Source organism: Oncorhynchus mykiss, chromosome 12 (assembly GCF_013265735.2).
Source record: "Oncorhynchus mykiss isolate Arlee chromosome 12, USDA_OmykA_1.1, whole genome shotgun sequence".
Lineage (NCBI taxonomy): Eukaryota > Metazoa > Chordata > Actinopteri > Salmoniformes > Salmonidae > Oncorhynchus > Oncorhynchus mykiss.
In genome coordinates, this window is record NC_048576.1 from 99,154,594 (window position 1) to 99,171,869 (window position 17,276).

Genomic DNA, 17,276 nt, shown 5'->3' on the forward strand with positions numbered 1-17,276 from the left:
TTCTCTAGACTTGGAACTAACTCTGTTTCTCTAGACTGGGAACTCACTCTGTTTCTCTAGACTGGGAACTCACTCTGTTTCTCTAGACTGGGAACTCACTCTGTTTCTCTAGACTGGGAACTCACTCTGTTTCTCTAGACTGGGAACTCACTCTGTTTCTCTAGACTGGGAACTCACTCTGTTTCTCTAGACTGGGAACTCACTCTGTTTCTCTTGACTGGGAACTCACTCTGTTTCTCTAGACTGGGAACTCACTCTGTTTCTCTAGACTGGGAACCCACTCTGTTCCTCTAGACTGGGAACTCTGTCTCTACCCCCTCTCTCTGTCTCTACCCCCCCCTCTCTGTCTCTACCCACCCCTCTCTCTCTACCCCCCCTCTCTCTGTCTCTACCCCCTCTCTCTGTCTCTACCCCCCCTCTCTCTGTCTCTACCCCCCCTCTCTCTGTCTCTACCCCCCCTCTCTCTCTACCCCCCTTCTCTCCCTCTCTACCCCCCCTCACTGTCTCTACCCCCCCCCCTCTCTCTACCCCCCCTCTCTCTGTCTCTCTCTACCCCCCCTCTCTCTGTCTCTCTCTACCCCCCCTCTCTCTGTCTCTACCCCCCTTCTCTCTACCCCCCTCTCTCTGTCTCTACCCCCCCTCTCTCTCCACCCCCTCTCTCTCTATCTACCCCCCCCCCCCCTCTCCCCCCTCTCTCTGCCAGGGTGGCACAATGGAAGCAGTTACTGTCAGTATGTGTGTGGAGTCAGTATGTGTGTGGAGTCAGTGTGTGTGGAGTCAGTATGTGGGAGTCAGTATGTGGGAGTCAGTGTGTGGAGTCAGTATGTGGGGAGTCAGTATGTGGAAGTCAGTATGTGGGAGTCAGTATGTGGGAGTCAGTGTGTGTGGAGTCAGTATGTGGGAGTCAGTGTGTGTGGAGTCAGTGTGTGTGAAGTCAGTATGTGGGAGTCAGTATGTGGGAGTCAGTGTGTGTGGAGTCAGTATGTGGGAGTCAGTATGTGTGTGGAGTCAGTATGTGGGAGTCAGTGTGTGTGGAGTCAGTATGTGTGTGTGGAGTCAGTATGTGTGTGTGGAGTCAGTATGTGGGAGTCAGTGTGTGTGGAGTCAGTATGTGTGTGGGGAGTCAGTATGTGTGGAGTCAGTGTGTGGGGAGTCAGTGTGTGTGGAGTCAGTATGTGGGAGTCAGTATGTGTGGAGTCAGTGTGTGTGGAGTCAGTGTGTGTGGAGTCAGTGTGTGTGGAGTCAGTGTGTGTGGAGTCAGTGTGTGGGGAGTCAGTGTGTGTGGAGTCAGTATGTGTGTGGAGTCAGTGTGTGTGGAGTCAGTGTGTGTGGAGTCAGTGTGTGGGGAGTCAGTGTGTGGGGAGTCAGTATGTGTGGAGTCAGTGTGTGTGGAGTCAGTGTGTGTGGAGTCAGTGTGTGTGGAGTCAGTGTGTGTGGAGTCAGTATGTGTGGAGTCAGTATGTGTGGAGTCAGTGTGTGTGGAGTCAGTGTGTGTGGAGTCAGTGTGTGGGGAGTCAGTGTGTGTGGAGTCAGTATGTGTGTGGAGTCAGTGTGTGTGGAGTCAGTGTGTGTAGAGTCAGTGTGTGGGGAGTCAGTGTGTGGGGAGTCAGTATGTGTGGAGTCAGTGTGTGTGGAGTCAGTGTGTGGGGAGTCAGTGTGTGTGGAGTCAGTGTGTGGGGAGTCAGTTGTTGTTGTGGTCTAGTAGTTTGTGTTGTGGTCTAGTAGTCTGTTGTTGTGGTCTAGTAGTCTGTGTTGTTGTGGTCTAGTAGTCTGTTGTTGTGGTCTAGTAGTCTGTGTTGTTGTGGTCTAGTAGTCTGTGTTGTTGTGGTCTAGTAGTCTGTGTTGTTGTGGTCTAGTAGTCTGTGTTGTTGTGGTCTAGTAGTCTGTGTTGTTGTGGTCTAGTAGTCTGTGTTGTTGTGGTCTAGTAGTCTGTGTTGTTGTGGTCTAGTAGTCTGTGTTGTTGTGGTCTGTGTTGTCTAACCACGCGTTTCTCTGAGTTAGTACTACTTTAGACCAGGGCCCTATTCCCTATATAGTGCACTACTTTAGACCCATAATGCACTGCATATGGAAATAGGGGGCCATTTGGTAGACAGAAAACGTGTGTCTTAGAATCAGTGAGCTTGTCTCCGAGCCATGTCATGCCTAACAGCTTCCATGTGTCTGTGTGTGTTGCCAGGAGCAACGGAGTCGCCAAGGAGACGAGTCGTTGCTCCAAAAAGCTCTGGAGGAGAGTAAACGAGAGGCGGCGTCTGGTGGAATTGGGGTAGGAACAGTTACCACACCACTCTATCTAACCTACAGTATATAACAGTTACCACACCACTCTATCTAACCTACAGTATATAACAGTTACCACACCATCTAACCTACAGTATATAACAGTTACCACACCATCTAACCTACAGTATAAACAGTTACCACACCATCTAACCTACAGTATATAACAGTTACCACACCATCTAACCTACAGTATATAACAGTTACCACACCATCTAACCTACAGTATATAACAGTTACCACACCATCTAACCTACAGTATATAACAGTTACCACACCACTCTATCTAACCTACAGTATATAACAGTTACCACACCACTCTATATAACCTACAGTATATAACAGTTACCACACCACTCTATCTAACCTACAGTATATAACAGTTACCACACCACTCTATCTAACCTACAGTATATAACAGTTACCACACCATCTAACCTACAGTATATAACAGTTACCACACCACTCTATCTAACCTACAGTATATAACAGTTACCACACCATCTAACCTACAGTATATAACAGTTACCACACCATCTAACCTACAGTATATAACAGTTACCACACCATCTAACCTACAGTATATAACAGTTACCACACCACTCTATCTAACCTACAGTATATAACAGTTACCACACCACTCTCTGTAACCTACAGTATATAACAGTTACCACACCACTCTATATAACCTACAGTATATAACAGTTACCACACCACTCTATCTAACCTACAGTATATAACAGTTACCACACCATCTAACCTACAGTATATAACAGTTACCACACCACTCTATATAACCTACAGTATATAACAGTTACCACACCATCTAACCTACAGTATATAACAGTTACCACACCACTCTATATAACCTACAGTATATAACAGTTACCACACCACTCTATCTAACCTACAGTATATAACAGTTACCACACCACTCTGTCTAACCTACAGTATATAACAGTTACCACACCACTCTGTAACCTACAGTATATAACAGTTACCACACCACTCTGTCTAACCTACAGTATATAACAGTTACCACACCACTCTATCTAACCTACAGTATATAACAGTTACCACACCATCTAACCTACCGTATATAACAGTTACCACACCATCTAACCTACAGTATATAACAGTTACCACACCATCTAACCTACAGTATATAACAGTTACCACACCACTCAATGTAACCTACAGTATATAACAGTTACCACACCACTCTATCTAACCTACAGTATATAACAGTTACCACACCATCTAACCTACAGTATATAACAGTTACCACACCATCTAACCTACAGTATATAACAGTTACCACACCATCTAACCTACAGTATATAACAGTTACCACACCATCTAACCTACAGTATATAACAGTTACCACACCATCTAACCTACAGTATATAACAGTTACCACACCACTCTATCTAACCTACAGTATATAACAGTTACCACACCACTCTCTGTAACCTACAGTATATAACAGTTACCACACCACTCTATATAACCTACAGTATATAACAGTTACCACACCACTCTATCTAACCTACAGTATATAACAGTTACCACACCATCTAACCTACAGTATATAACAGTTACCACACCACTCTATATAACCTACAGTATATAACAGTTACCACACCATCTAACCTACAGTATATAACAGTTACCACACCACTCTATATAACCTACAGTATATAACAGTTACCACACCACTCTATCTAACCTACAGTATATAACAGTTACCACACCACTCTGTCTAACCTACAGTATATAACAGTTACCACACCACTCTGTAACCTACAGTATATAACAGTTACCACACCACTCTGTCTAACCTACAGTATATAACAGTTACCACACCACTCTATCTAACCTACAGTATATAACAGTTACCACACCATCTAACCTACCGTATATAACAGTTACCACACCATCTAACCTACAGTATATAACAGTTACCACACCATCTAACCTACAGTATATAACAGTTACCACACCACTCAATGTAACCTACAGTATATAACAGTTACCACACCACTCTATCTAACCTACAGTATATAACAGTTACCACACCATCTAACCTACAGTATATAACAGTTACCACACCATCTAACCTACAGTATATAACAGTTACCACACCATCTAACCTACAGTATATAACAGTTACCACACCACTCTATATAACCTACAGTATATAACAGTTACCACACCACTCTATATAACCTACAGTATATAACAGTTACCACACCACTCTATGTAACCTACAGTATATAACAGTTACCACACCACTCTATCTAACCTACAGTATATAACAGTTACCACACCACTCTATCTAACCTACAGTATATAACAGTTACCACACCACTCTATCTAACCTACAGTATATAACAGTTACCACACCACTCTGTAACCTACAGTATATAACAGTTACCACACCACTCTCTGTAACCTACAGTATATAACAGTTACCACACCACTCTATCTAACCTACAGTATATAACAGTTACCACACCACTCTATATAACCTACAGTATATAACAGTTACCACACCACTCTATATAACCTACAGTATATAACAGTTACCACACCACTCTATCTAACCTACAGTATATAACAGTTACCACACCACTCTATCTAACCTACAGTATATAACAGTTACCACACCACTCTATCTAACCTACAGTATATAACAGTTACCACACCACTCTCTGTAACCTACAGTATATAACAGTTACCACACCACTCTATCTAACCTACAGTATATAACAGTTACCACACCACTCTGTAACCTACAGTATATAACAGTTACCACACCACTCTATCTAACCTACAGTATATAACAGTTACCACACCATCTAACCTACAGTATATAACAGTTACCACACCATCTAACCTACAGTATATAACAGTTACCACACCATCTAACCTACAGTATATAACAGTTACCACACCACTCTATCTAACCTACAGTATATAACAGTTACCACACCATCTAACCTACAGTATAAAACAGTTACCACACCATCTAACCTACAGTATATAACAGTTACCACACCATCTAACCTACAGTATATAACAGTTACCACACCATCTAACCTACAGTATATAACAGTTACCACACCATCTAACCTACTGTATATAACAGTTACCACACCATCTAACCTACAGTATATAACAGTTACCACACCATCTAACCTACTGTATATAACAGTTACCACACCACTCTGTAACCTACAGTATATAACAGTTACCACACCATCTAACCTACAGTATATAACAGTTACCACACCATCTAACCTACTGTATATAACAGTTACCACACCACTCTGTAACCTACAGTATATAACAGTTACCACACCACTCTATCTAACCTACAGTATATAACAGTTACCACACCACTCTGTCTAACCTACAGTATATAACAGTTACCACACCACTCTATATAACCTACAGTATATAACAGTTACCACACCATCTAACCTACAGTATATAACAGTTACCACACCACTCTATCTAACCTACAGTATATAACAGTTACCACACCACTCTATCTAACCTACAGTATATAACAGTTACCACACCATCTAACCTACAGTATATAACAGTTACCACACCATCTAACCTACAGTATATAACAGTTACCACACCATCTAACCTACAGTATATAACAGTTACCACACCACTCTATCTAACCTACAGTATATAACAGTTACCACACCATCTAACCTACAGTATATAACAGTTACCACACCATCTAACCTACAGTATATAACAGTTACCACACCACTCTATCTAACCTACAGTATATAACAGTTACCACACCATCTAACCTACAGTATATAACAGTTACCACACCATCTAACCTACAGTATATAACAGTTACCACACCATCTAACCTACAGTATATAACAGTTACCACACCACTCAATGTAACCTACAGTACAGTGCCTTGCGAAAGTATTCGGCCCCCTTGAACTTTGCGACCTTTTGCCACATTTCAGGCTTCAAACATAAAGATATAAAACTGTATTTTTTTGTGAAGAATCAACAACAAGTGGGACACAATCATGAAGTGGAACGACATTTATTGGATATTTCAAACTTTTTTAACAAATCAAAAACTGAAAAATTGGGCGTGCAAAATTATTCAGCCCCTTTACTTTCAGTGCAGCAAACTCTCTCCAGAAGTTCAGTGAGGATCTCTGAATGATCCAATGTTGACCTAAATGACTAATGATGATAAATACAATCCACCTGTGTGTAATCAAGTCTCCGTATAAATGCACCTGCACTCAGAGGTCCGTTAAAAGCGCAGAGAGCATCATGAAGAACAAGGAACACACCAGGCAGGTCCGAGATACTGTTGTGAAGAAGTTTAAAGCCGGATTTGGATACAAAAATTTCCCAAGCTTTAAACATCCCAAGGAGCACTGTGCAAGCGATAATATTGAAATGGAAGGAGTATCAGACCACTGCAAATCTACCAAGACCTGGCCGTCCCTCTAAACTTTCAGCTCATACAAGGAGAAGACTGATCAGAGATGCAGCCAAGAGGCCCATGATCACTCTGGATGAACTGCAGAGATCTACAGCTGAGGTGGGAGACTCTGTCCATAGGACAACAATCAGTCGTATATTGCACAAATCTGGCCTTTATGGAAGAGTGGCAAGAAGAAAGCCATTTCTTAAAGATATCCATAAAAAAGTGTTGTTTAAAGTTTGCCACAAGCCACCTGGGAGACACACCAAACATGTGGAAGAAGGTGCTCTGGTCAGATGAAACCAAAATTGAACTTTTTGGCAACAATGCAAAACGTTATGTTTGGCGTAAAAGCAACACAGCTCATCACCCTGAACACACCATCCCCACTGTCAAACATGGTGGTGGCAGCATCATGGTTTGGGCCTGCTTTTCTTCAGCAGGGACAGGGAAGATGGTTAAAATTGATGGGAAGATGGATGGAGCCAAATACAGGACCATTCTGGAAGAAAACCTGATGGAGTCTGCAAAAGACCTGAGACTGGGACAGAGATTTGTCTTCCAACAAGACAATGATCCAAAACATAAAGCAAAATCTACAATGGAATGGTTCAAAAATAAACATATCCATGTGTTAGAATGGCCAAGTCAAAATCCAGACCTGAATCCAATCGAGAATCTGTGGAAAGAACTGAAAACTGCTGTTCACAAATGCTCTCTTGCAAGGAGGAATGGGAAAAAATGTCAGTCTCTCGATGTGCAAAACTGATAGAGACATACCCCAAGCGACTTACAGCTGTAATCGCAGCAAAAGGTGGCGCTACAAAGTATTAACTTAAGGGGGCTGAATAATTTTGCACGCCCAATTTTTCAGTTTTTGATTTGTTAAAAAAGTTTGAAATATCCAATAAATGTTCCACTTCATGATTGTGTCCCACTTGTTGTTGATTCTTCACAAAATAATACAGTTTTATATCTTTATGTTTGAAGCCTGAAATGTGGCAAAAGGTCGCAAAGTTCAAGGGGGCCGAATACTTTCGCAAGGCACTGTATATAACCGTTACCACACCACTCTCTGTAACCTACAGTAGTTTGACAGGTGCGTTGTTGGAGGTGTAGTCACTGGTGTAGAGTGAGTTCAGTAGAGGTGAGAGCACGCATCCTTGCGGTGCTCCAGGTGCCGAGGGATAAAGAGTCTGGAAGGTGTTTTCCCAGCTTCACAACTTCCTGTTGGTCAGGAAGTCAGTGATCCACTGGCAGCTGGACACGTTCAGCTGGGAGAGTCTATCTTGTAGCAGTTCTGGGATATTGGTATTGAACGCAAAGCTAAAGTCCACAAACAATATCCTCACATATGTCTCTGTTATGTCTATATTATATGTCTCTGTTATGTCAATATCCTCACATATGTCTCTGTTATGTCTATATTATATGTCTCTGTTATGTCTATATTATATGTCTCTGTTATGTCAATATCCTCACATATGTCTCTGTTATGTCTATATTATATGTCTCTGTTGTGTCAATATCCTCACATATGTCTCTGTTATGTCTATATTATATGTCTCTGTTATGTCAATATCCTCACAAAGGTGTTTGAGGATGTAGTGTAGGCCCATGTTCACAGCGTGGACCACAGACCTGTTAGCTCTGTAGGTGGACTGTAGTGGGTCGAGGTGATGGTTTAGAGATGGGACAGTACCTGTTAGCTCTGTAGGTGGACTGCAGTGGGTTCGAGGTGATGGTTTTGAGATGGGACAGTATCTGTTAGCTCTGTAGGTGGACTGTAGTGGGTCGAGGTGATGGTTTAGAGATGGGACAGTACCTGTTAGCTCTGTAGGTGGACTGCAGTGGGTCGAGGTGATGGTTTTGAGATGCGACAGTACCTGTTAGCTCTGTAGGTGGACTGCAGTGGGTTCGAGGTGATGGTTTTGAGATGGGACAGTAACTGTTAGCTCTGTAGGTGGACTGTAGTGGGTCGAGGTGATGGTTTAGAGATGGGACAGTACCTGTTAGCTCTGTAGGTGGACTGCAGTGGGTCGAGGTGATGGTTTAGAGATGGGACAGTACCTGTTAGCTCTGTAGGTGGACTGCAGTGGGTCGAGGTGATGGTTTAGAGATGGGACAGTACCTGTTAGCTCTGTAGGTGGACTGCAGTGGGTCGAGGTGATGGTTTAGAGATGGGACAGTACCTGTTAGCTCTGTAGGTGATTTGGTGGTTGAATTAGTCAGTGAAAACAGGGGAGAGCTGGTCAGCCCAGTGCTTGAGTGTGGCTGGAGAGACCTTGTCCGGGCCGGCAGCCTTCCTGCTGATCTGTTTCCTAAAGAGTCTGTCGACCTCCTGCTCTGTGGTGACCAGGGGTGGGGGAAGGGGAGGGCAGACTGGGACAGGCTGGGAGAAGGAGGGGGGGTGAGAAGTTCCTGGGATGGCAGAAGGGTAAATGAGAAAGGAACCTGGAGAGGGAGGGGTGGGGTAGATGGGTGAGAGGGGGAAGTGGTAAGGACGGTTATTGTTCTGGTGATTGAGGGGCCTTTGTGAGTCAAATCTGGAGTAGAACTGGTTTAGTTTATTCTGCAGTGAGGGGCCTTTGTGAGTCAAATCTGGAGTAGAACTGGTTTAGTTTATTCTGCAGTGAGGGGCCTTTGTGAGTCAAATCTGGAGTAGAACTGGTTTAGTTTATTCTGCAGTGAGGGGCCTTTGTGAGTCAAATCTGGAGTAGAACTGGTTTAGTTTATTCTGCAGTGAGGGGCCTTTGTGAGTCAAATCTGGAGTAGAACTGGTTTAGTTTATTCTGCAGTGAGGGACCTTTGTGAGTAAAATCTGGAGTAGACCTGGTTTAGTTTACAGATTAGTTGTTGTTGCTGGAGAACTGTTGCTGTCTGGCTGACTACATTCCTGACTGTAGCTTTATCTTGGCCTCTCCATAGAGGACACTGGTCTTGCTCCTGTGTCGTCTTTGGCAGAGCGGAGAGCCTGTGGGCTTCCTCGTTGGCACTGTGACGAGCCCTAAGCTCACCAGTGAACAATGGCTTGTTGTTGCTGTGTGATAGAAAAGTATTTGATGGTGTGCAGTTGTCCTCACATCCACTGATGTGGGTTGTGACCCTGTCTGTGTAGTCGTGTATGTTGGCCTTGTTGTCCTTCAGTGTGTTCCAATCCCTGGTGTCCTGCCACTCCTTTAACTCCCTAATGGCCTTGTTGTCCTTCAGTGTGTTCCAATCCCTGGTGTCCTGCCACTCCTTTAACTCCCTAATGGCCTTGTTGTCCTTCAGTGTTTTCCAATCCCTGGTGTCCTGCCACTCCTTTAACTCCCTAATGGCCTTGTTGTCCTTCAGTGTGTTCCAATCCCTGGTGTCCTGCCACTCCTTTAACTCCCTAATGGCCTTGTTGTCCTTCAGTGTGTTCCAATCCCTGGTGTCTTGCCACTCCTTTAACTCCCTAATGGCCTTGTCAGTCCATTTCCACAACGTATGTTTGACAGGCTTGGTGGTCTTTACATTCTGTCTGTATGGGGGGGGGGTGAGGTATAGCATCACATGGTCTGAGTTCCCCAGGGGAGTGTGGGGAATAGCCTAGTCTGAGTACACCTAGGGAGCGTGGGGGACAACCTGGTTTGAGTTCCCTAAGGGAGTGTGGGGGACAGAGTGGTCAGAGTTCCCTAAGGGAGTGTGGGGGACAGCGTGGTCTGAGTTCCCTAAGGGAGTGTGGGGGACAGAGTGGTCAGAGTTCCCTAAGGGAGTGTGGGGGACAGCGTGGTCTGAGTTCCCTAAGGGAGCGTGGGGGACAGAGTGGTCAGAGTTCCCTAAGGGAGTGTGGGGGACAGCCTGGTCTGAGTTCCTCAAGGGAGCGTGGGGGACAGCGTGGTCTGAGTTCCCCAAGGGAGTGTGGGGGACAGCCTGGTATGAGTTCCTCAAGGGAGCGTGGGGGACAGCCTGGTCTGAGTTCCTCAAGGGAGCGTGGGGGACAGAGTGGTCTGAGTACCTCAAGGGAGCGTGGGGGACAGCCTGGTATGAGTTCCTCAAGGGAGTATGGGGGACAGCCTGGTAATGCCCCTTTAATAGTGTTCTGAACATGGTCCAGAATGTTTTTTTGCGTTGTTGAAAATTTTACCAATTGTTTGTATCTGGGTTCCGTAGTACTCTCCACTCTAGTACTCTCCATATAGTCAGTAACCAGAACAGTCAACACTATAGTCCTCTCCATGTGGACAGTAACCAGAACAGTCAACACTATAATACTCTCCATATAGACAGTCAACACACTCCTCTGTATGAAGTTTCTAAAGCTGTTTGAATGATGTCTGTGAGTATAACAGAACTCGTATGGCAGGCAAAAACCTGAGAACAAATCCAACCAGGAAGTAGGAAATCTGAGGTGTGTAGTTTTTCAAGTCATTGCCTATCGATGGCTGTGTTTTTCTGTGACTTGGCTCTGACCTAACATAATCGTTTGGTGTGCTTTCGTCGTAAAGCCTTTTTGAAATCGGACACTGTGGCTGGATTTACAACAAGTGTATCTTTAAAATAGTGTAAAATACTTGTATGTTTGAGGAATTTTAATTATGGGATTTCTGTTGTTTTTGAATTTGGCGCCCTGCAGTTTCACTGGCTGTTGACGAGGTGGGATGCTAGTGAAGTTAATGATTAGAACCTACTTGTTGTTTCTCTGTGGACAGTCTGCCATGATGGATCTGGTGGAGGTGTTTGCTGTGTCGTCTGAGGTGCCTCCTACTGCTAGTGCCAACTCCTGGAGTCTGCCAGGGGGGAACGTCCGCACCCCTCTCCACCACCCCCTCCCCCAGGCCCAGGCTGCTGCTGGGGCAGCCTCCGACCCCTGGGACTCACTGGGTAAGAGCTGCTCCATGCCTCTAAAGAACTCAACAGCTGGTCCCAATTCACTAGCATTATCTCTCTGCTCACCACTCATACTGTACTGTCTGCCCTCTAGCATTATCACTCTCTCTCTGCTCACCACTCATACTGTACTGTCTGCCCTCCAGCATTATCACTCTCTCTGTGCTCACCACTCATACTGTCTGCCCTCCAGCATTATCTCTCTCTGCTCACCACTCATACAGTCTTCCCTCCAGCATTATCTCTCTCTGCTCGCCACTCTTACTGCACTGTCTGCCCTCCAGCATTATCTCTCTCTGCTCACCACTCATACTCTACTGTCTTCCCTCCAGCATTATCTCTCTCTGCTCACCACTCATACTCTACTGTCTTCCCTCCAGCATTATCTCTCTTTGCTCGCCACTCTTACTGTACTGTCTGCGCCCCAGCATTAGCTCTCTCTGCTCACCACTCATACTCTACTGTCTTCCCTCCAGCATTATCTCTCTCTGCTCACCACTCATACAGTCTTCCCTCCAGCATTATCTCTCTCTGCTCACCACTCATACTCTACTGTAGGCCAATAATCAATTGATTACACAATGTATTCGTGGCTCTGGTAGTTATTCTCTTACCAACAGACACCCTCATATTAAAGAGAACTGTGATACAGTTAGTAAACAATAACGTTAATAAAGCTCTATGTAGCTATAATGTCATCTTTATGATCTGTCATAGACGTGTAATAATGTAAATCCTTATCCTGTCCTGTTACTGCAGTAGAGGCTCGCTCCACCCCCGCTGGGATAGAGTCTCCCTGGATGGTTCCTCCCACCTCCGGTAGCCCCGCCCCTTCTTGGCAGCGTAGCCGGTCTCCTCCGGACCCCTGGGAGACCCCGGGGGTAGTAGACCCATTCTCTATCCCAGATGCTCTTCGAACTGGCAGCCCTACAGGTGACTGGTTATCTCTGGCTCCCTATGGCTACACAGACAGGCAGACAGGCAGACAGACAGACAGACAGACAGACAGACAGACAGACAGACAGACAGACAGGCAGGCAGGCAGGCAGGCAGGTAGGCCGACAGACAGACAAATAGTCCAGGTAGCCATTTGATTAGCTGTACAGCAGTCTTATGGCTTGGGGGTAGAAGCTGTACAGCAGTCTTATGGCTTGGTGGTAGAAGCTGTTCAGCAGTCTGATGGCTTGGGGGTAGAAGCTGTTCAGCAGTCTAATGGCTTGGGGGTAGAAGCTGTACAGCAGTCTAATGGCTTGGGGGTAGAAGCTGTTCAGCAGTCTAATGGCTTGGGGGTAGAAGCTGTTCAGCAGTCTAATGGCTTGGGGGTAGAAGCTGTACAGCAGTCTAATGGCTTGGGGGTAGAAGCTGTACAGCAGTCTAATGGCTTGGTGGTAGAAGCTGTTCAGCAGTCTAATGGCTTGGTGGTAGAAGCTGTTCAGCAGTCTAATGGCTTGGGGGTAGAAGCTGTTCAGCAGTCTAATGGCTTGGGGGTAGAAGCTGTACAGCAGTCTAATGGCTTGGGGGTAGAAGCTGTACAGCAGTCTAATGGCTTGGGGGTAGAAGCTGTACAGCAGTCTAATGGCTTGGTGGTAGAAGCTGTTCAGCAGTCTAATGGCTTGGGGGTAGAAGCTGTTCAGCAGTCTAATGGCTTGGTGGTAGAAGCTGTTCAGCAGTCTTATGGCTTGGGGGTAGAAGCTGTTCAGCAGTCTAATGGCTTGGGGGTAGAAGCTGTACAGCAGTCTAATGGCTTGGTGGTAGAAGCTGTTCAGCAGTCTAATGGCTTGGGGGTAGAAGCTGTTCAGCAGTCTAATGGCTTGGTGGTAGAAGCTGTTCAGCAGTCTTATGGCTTGGGGGTAGAAGCTGTTCAGCAGTCTAATGGCTTGGTGGTAGAAGCTGTTCAGCAGTCTTATGGCTTGGGGGTAGAAGCTGTTCAGCAGTCTAATGGCTTGGGGGTAGAAGCTGTTCAGCAGTCTTATGGCTTGGTGGTAGAAGCTGTTCAGCAGTCTAATGGCTTGGGGGTAGAAGCTGTTCAGCAGTCTAATGGCTTGGGGGTAGAAGCTGTTCAGCAGTCTAATGGCTTGGGGGTAGAAGCTGTTCAGCAGTCTTATGGCTTGGGGGTAGAAGCTGTTTAGAAGCCTCTTGGACCTAGACTTGGTGCTCCGGTACCGCTTGCTGTGCGTTAGCAGAGAGAACAGTCTATGACTAGGGTGGCTGGAGTCTTTGACCATTTTTAGGGCCTTCCTCTGACACCGCCTGGTATAGAGGTCCTGAATGGCAGGCAGCTTTGCCCCAGTGATGTACTGGGCCGTTCACACTACCCTCTGGGTGCCTTGAGGTTGGAGGCTGAGCAGTTGCCATACCAGGCTCTTGACGGTGCAGCTGTCAAATGTTTTGAGGCTCTGAGGACCCACGCCAAATCTTTTCAGTCTCCTGAGGGGGAATATACTTTGTCATGCCCTCTTCACGACTGTCTTGGTGTGTTTGGACCATGAAAGCTTGTTGGTGATGTGGACTCAAAGGAACTTGAAGCTCTCAACCTGCTCCAACGATGAGAATGTGGGCGTGCTTCGTCCTCCTTTCCCTGTAGTCCACAATAATCTCCTTTGTCTTGATCACATTAAGGGAAAGGTTGTTATCCTGGCACCACACGGCCAGGTCTCTGACCTCCTCCCTATTGGCTGTCTCGTCATTGTCAGTGATCAGGCCTACCACTGTTGTGTTGTCGGCAAACTTAATGATGGTGTTGGAGTCGGGCCCGCCAGGAAGTCCAGGATCCAGTTGCAGAGGGAGGTGTTTCACCCAGGATCCTTAGCTTAGTGATGAGCTTTGAGGGTACTACGGTGTTGAACGCTGAGCTGTAGTCTATGAACAGCATTCTCACATAAGTGTTCCTTTTGTCCAGGTGGGAAAGGGCAGGGTTGAGTGCAATAGAGATTGCATCATCTGTGGATCTGTTGGGGCGGTATGCAAATTGGAGTGGGTCTAGGGTTTCTGGGATAATGGTGTTGTGAGTCATGACCAGCCTTTCAAAGCACTTCATGGCTACAGATGTGAGTGCTAAGGGTCGGTATTAATTTAGGCAGATTGCCTTTCTGTTCTTGGGCACAGGGACAATGGTGGTCTGCTTGAAACATGTTGGTATTACAGACTCAGTCAGGGACAGGTTGAACATTTCAGTGTAGTAACCAAAAAAAAGTGTTACAGAAATCAAAGTAGGCACCATTTGCCTTGATGACAGCTTTGTACACTCTTGGCATTCTCTCAACCAGCTTCACGAGGAATGCTTTTCTAACAGTCTGGAAGGAGTTCCCACATATGCTGAACACATATGCTGCTTTTCCTTCACTCTGTGGTCCAACTCATCCCAAACAATCTCAATTGGGTTGAGTTTGGAGGATTGTGGAGGCCAGGTCATCTGATACAGCCCTCCATCACTCTCCTTATTGGTCAAATAGCCCTTACACAGCCTGGAGGTGTGTATCGCGTCATTGTCCTGTTGAAAAACAAACGATAGTCCCACTAAGCGCAAACCCGATGGGATGGCGTATCGCTGCAGAATGCTGTGGTATCGCTGCCATGCTGGTTGTGTGCCTTGAATTCTAAATAAATAACAGACAGTGTCACCAGCAAAGCACCCCAAACCATCACACCTCCTCCTCCATGCTTCACAGAAAATAGTAAAAATAAAGAAAAACCCTTGAATGAGTAGATGTGTCCAAACTTTGGACTGGTACTGTAAGTATTCAGACACTTCACTCAGTACTTTGTTGAAGCTCCTTTGGCAGCGATTACAGCCTCGATTCTTCTTAGGTATGATACTACAAGCTTGGCACACCTGTATTTGGGGAGCATTGCAGCACAGCTATTTTCAGGTCTCTCCAGAGATGTTTGATTGGGTTCAAGTCCAGGCTCTGGCTGGGCCACTCAAGGACATTCAGAGACATGTCCCAAAGCCACTCCTGCGTTGTCTTGGCTGTGTGGTTAGGTTCATTGTCCTGTTGCCCCAGTCTGAGGTCCTAGGTGCTCTGTATTTTTCTCTGTTCATCTTTGCCTCGATCCTGAAAAGTCTCCCAGTCCCTGCCTCTGAAAAACATCCCCACAGCTTGATGCTGCCAACACCATGGTTCACCGTAGAGATGGTGCCAGGTTTCCTCGTGACGCTTGGCATTCAGGGCAAAGAATTTAATCTTGGTTTCATCAGACCAGATAATCTTATTTCTCATTGTCTGAGAGTCTTTAGGTCCCTTTTGGGAAACTCCAAGCGGGCTGTCATGTGCCTTTCACTGAGGAGTGGCTTCCATCTCGCCACTCTAACATAAAGGCCTGATTTTTGGAGTGCTGCAGAGATTGTTGTCCTTCTGGAAGGTTCTGCCATCTCCACAGAGGAACTCTGGAGGTCTGTCAGAGTGACCATCGGGTTCTTGGTCACCACCCTGACCAAGGTCCTTCTCCCCAGATTGCTCAGTTTGGCCGGGGGGACAGCTCTAGGAAGAGTCTTGGTGCTTCCAAACTTCTTCCATTTAAGAATAATGGAGGCCACTGTTTTCTTGCGGACCTTCAATGCTGCAGAGTTTGGTACCCTTCCCCAGATCTGTGCTCCACACATTTCTGTCTCTGAGCTCTACGGACAATTCTTGCGACCTCATGGCTTGGTTTTCGCTCTGACATGCACTGTCAACTGTGTGACCTTATATAGACAGGTGTGTGCATTTCCAAATCATGTCCAATCAATTGAATTTACCACAGGTGGACTCCAATCAAATTGTAGAAACATCTCAAAGGATGATCAATGGAAACAGGACGCACCTAAGCTCAATTTCAAGTCTCATAGTAAAGGGTCTGAATACTTATGTAAATAAGGTATAGTTGTTTTTTATATAACAATATATTTTTACACATTTTGTTAAATTTCTAAAAATGAAGGCTGTAATTTAACAGAATGTGTAAAAGGTGGGGTCTGAACACTTTCCGAAGGCTCTGTATATTTCTAAACATTTTTGACCATTTAAACATATCTTTGTGTTCTCCATTAGATGGTGACTTGTTTGACGAGGCGATGGACGGAGGTCATTTCAGCCTGAACAGTCGAGGTGAGGGTGAGGGCTGCCCGGAGCTGTTTGATCTGTCTCGTATAGGGGACAGTCTGGGGGTCCCCAGCCCTCGGACATGCCGGACCCCTGAGTCCTTCCTGGGGCCCACAGGGGCCTCCCTGGTCAATCTGGACAGCCTGATACCAGCCAACCCCCCAGCCAAGACCAAGAACCCGTTTCTCTCAGGTGAACACTGAAACAGTCACTCACACACACAGACCAAGAACCCCTTCCTCTCATGTGAACACTGAAACAGTCACTCACACACACAGACCAAGAACCCATTCCTCTCACTCACAGACCAAGAACCCGTTTCTCTCAGGTGAACACTGAAACAGTCACTCACACACACAGACCAAGAACCCCTTCCTCTCATGTGAACACTGAAACAGTCACTCACTCACAGACCAAGAACCCGTTTCTCTCAGGTGAACACTGAAACAGTCACTCGCTCACAGACCAAGAACCCCTTCCTCTCATGTGAACATTGAAACAGTCACTCACTCACAGACCAAGAACCCCTTCCTCTCATGTGAACACTGAAACAGTCACTCACTCACAGACCAAGA

At 45.8% G+C, this 17,276-nt stretch overlaps 1 protein-coding gene across 3 annotated transcripts in view; it reads left to right on the forward strand.

Moving 5' to 3' along the window:
- epn3a (epsin 3a) overlaps positions 1-17,276 on the forward strand; it is a 58,555-nt gene that overhangs the window by 37,193 nt on the left and 4,086 nt on the right. For 2 of the 3 annotated variants that reach the window (XM_036939476.1, XM_036939477.1), the window contains 4 exons: positions 2,180-2,266; positions 11,443-11,614; positions 12,380-12,553; positions 16,651-16,893. In XM_036939476.1, coding sequence (XP_036795371.1) covers positions 2,180-2,266; positions 11,443-11,614; positions 12,380-12,553; positions 16,651-16,893 — 676 coding nt within the window. The remainder of the gene's footprint in view (positions 1-2,179; positions 2,267-11,442; positions 11,615-12,379; positions 12,554-16,650; positions 16,894-17,276) is intronic. The other variant, XM_036939478.1, reaches the window with a different exon arrangement.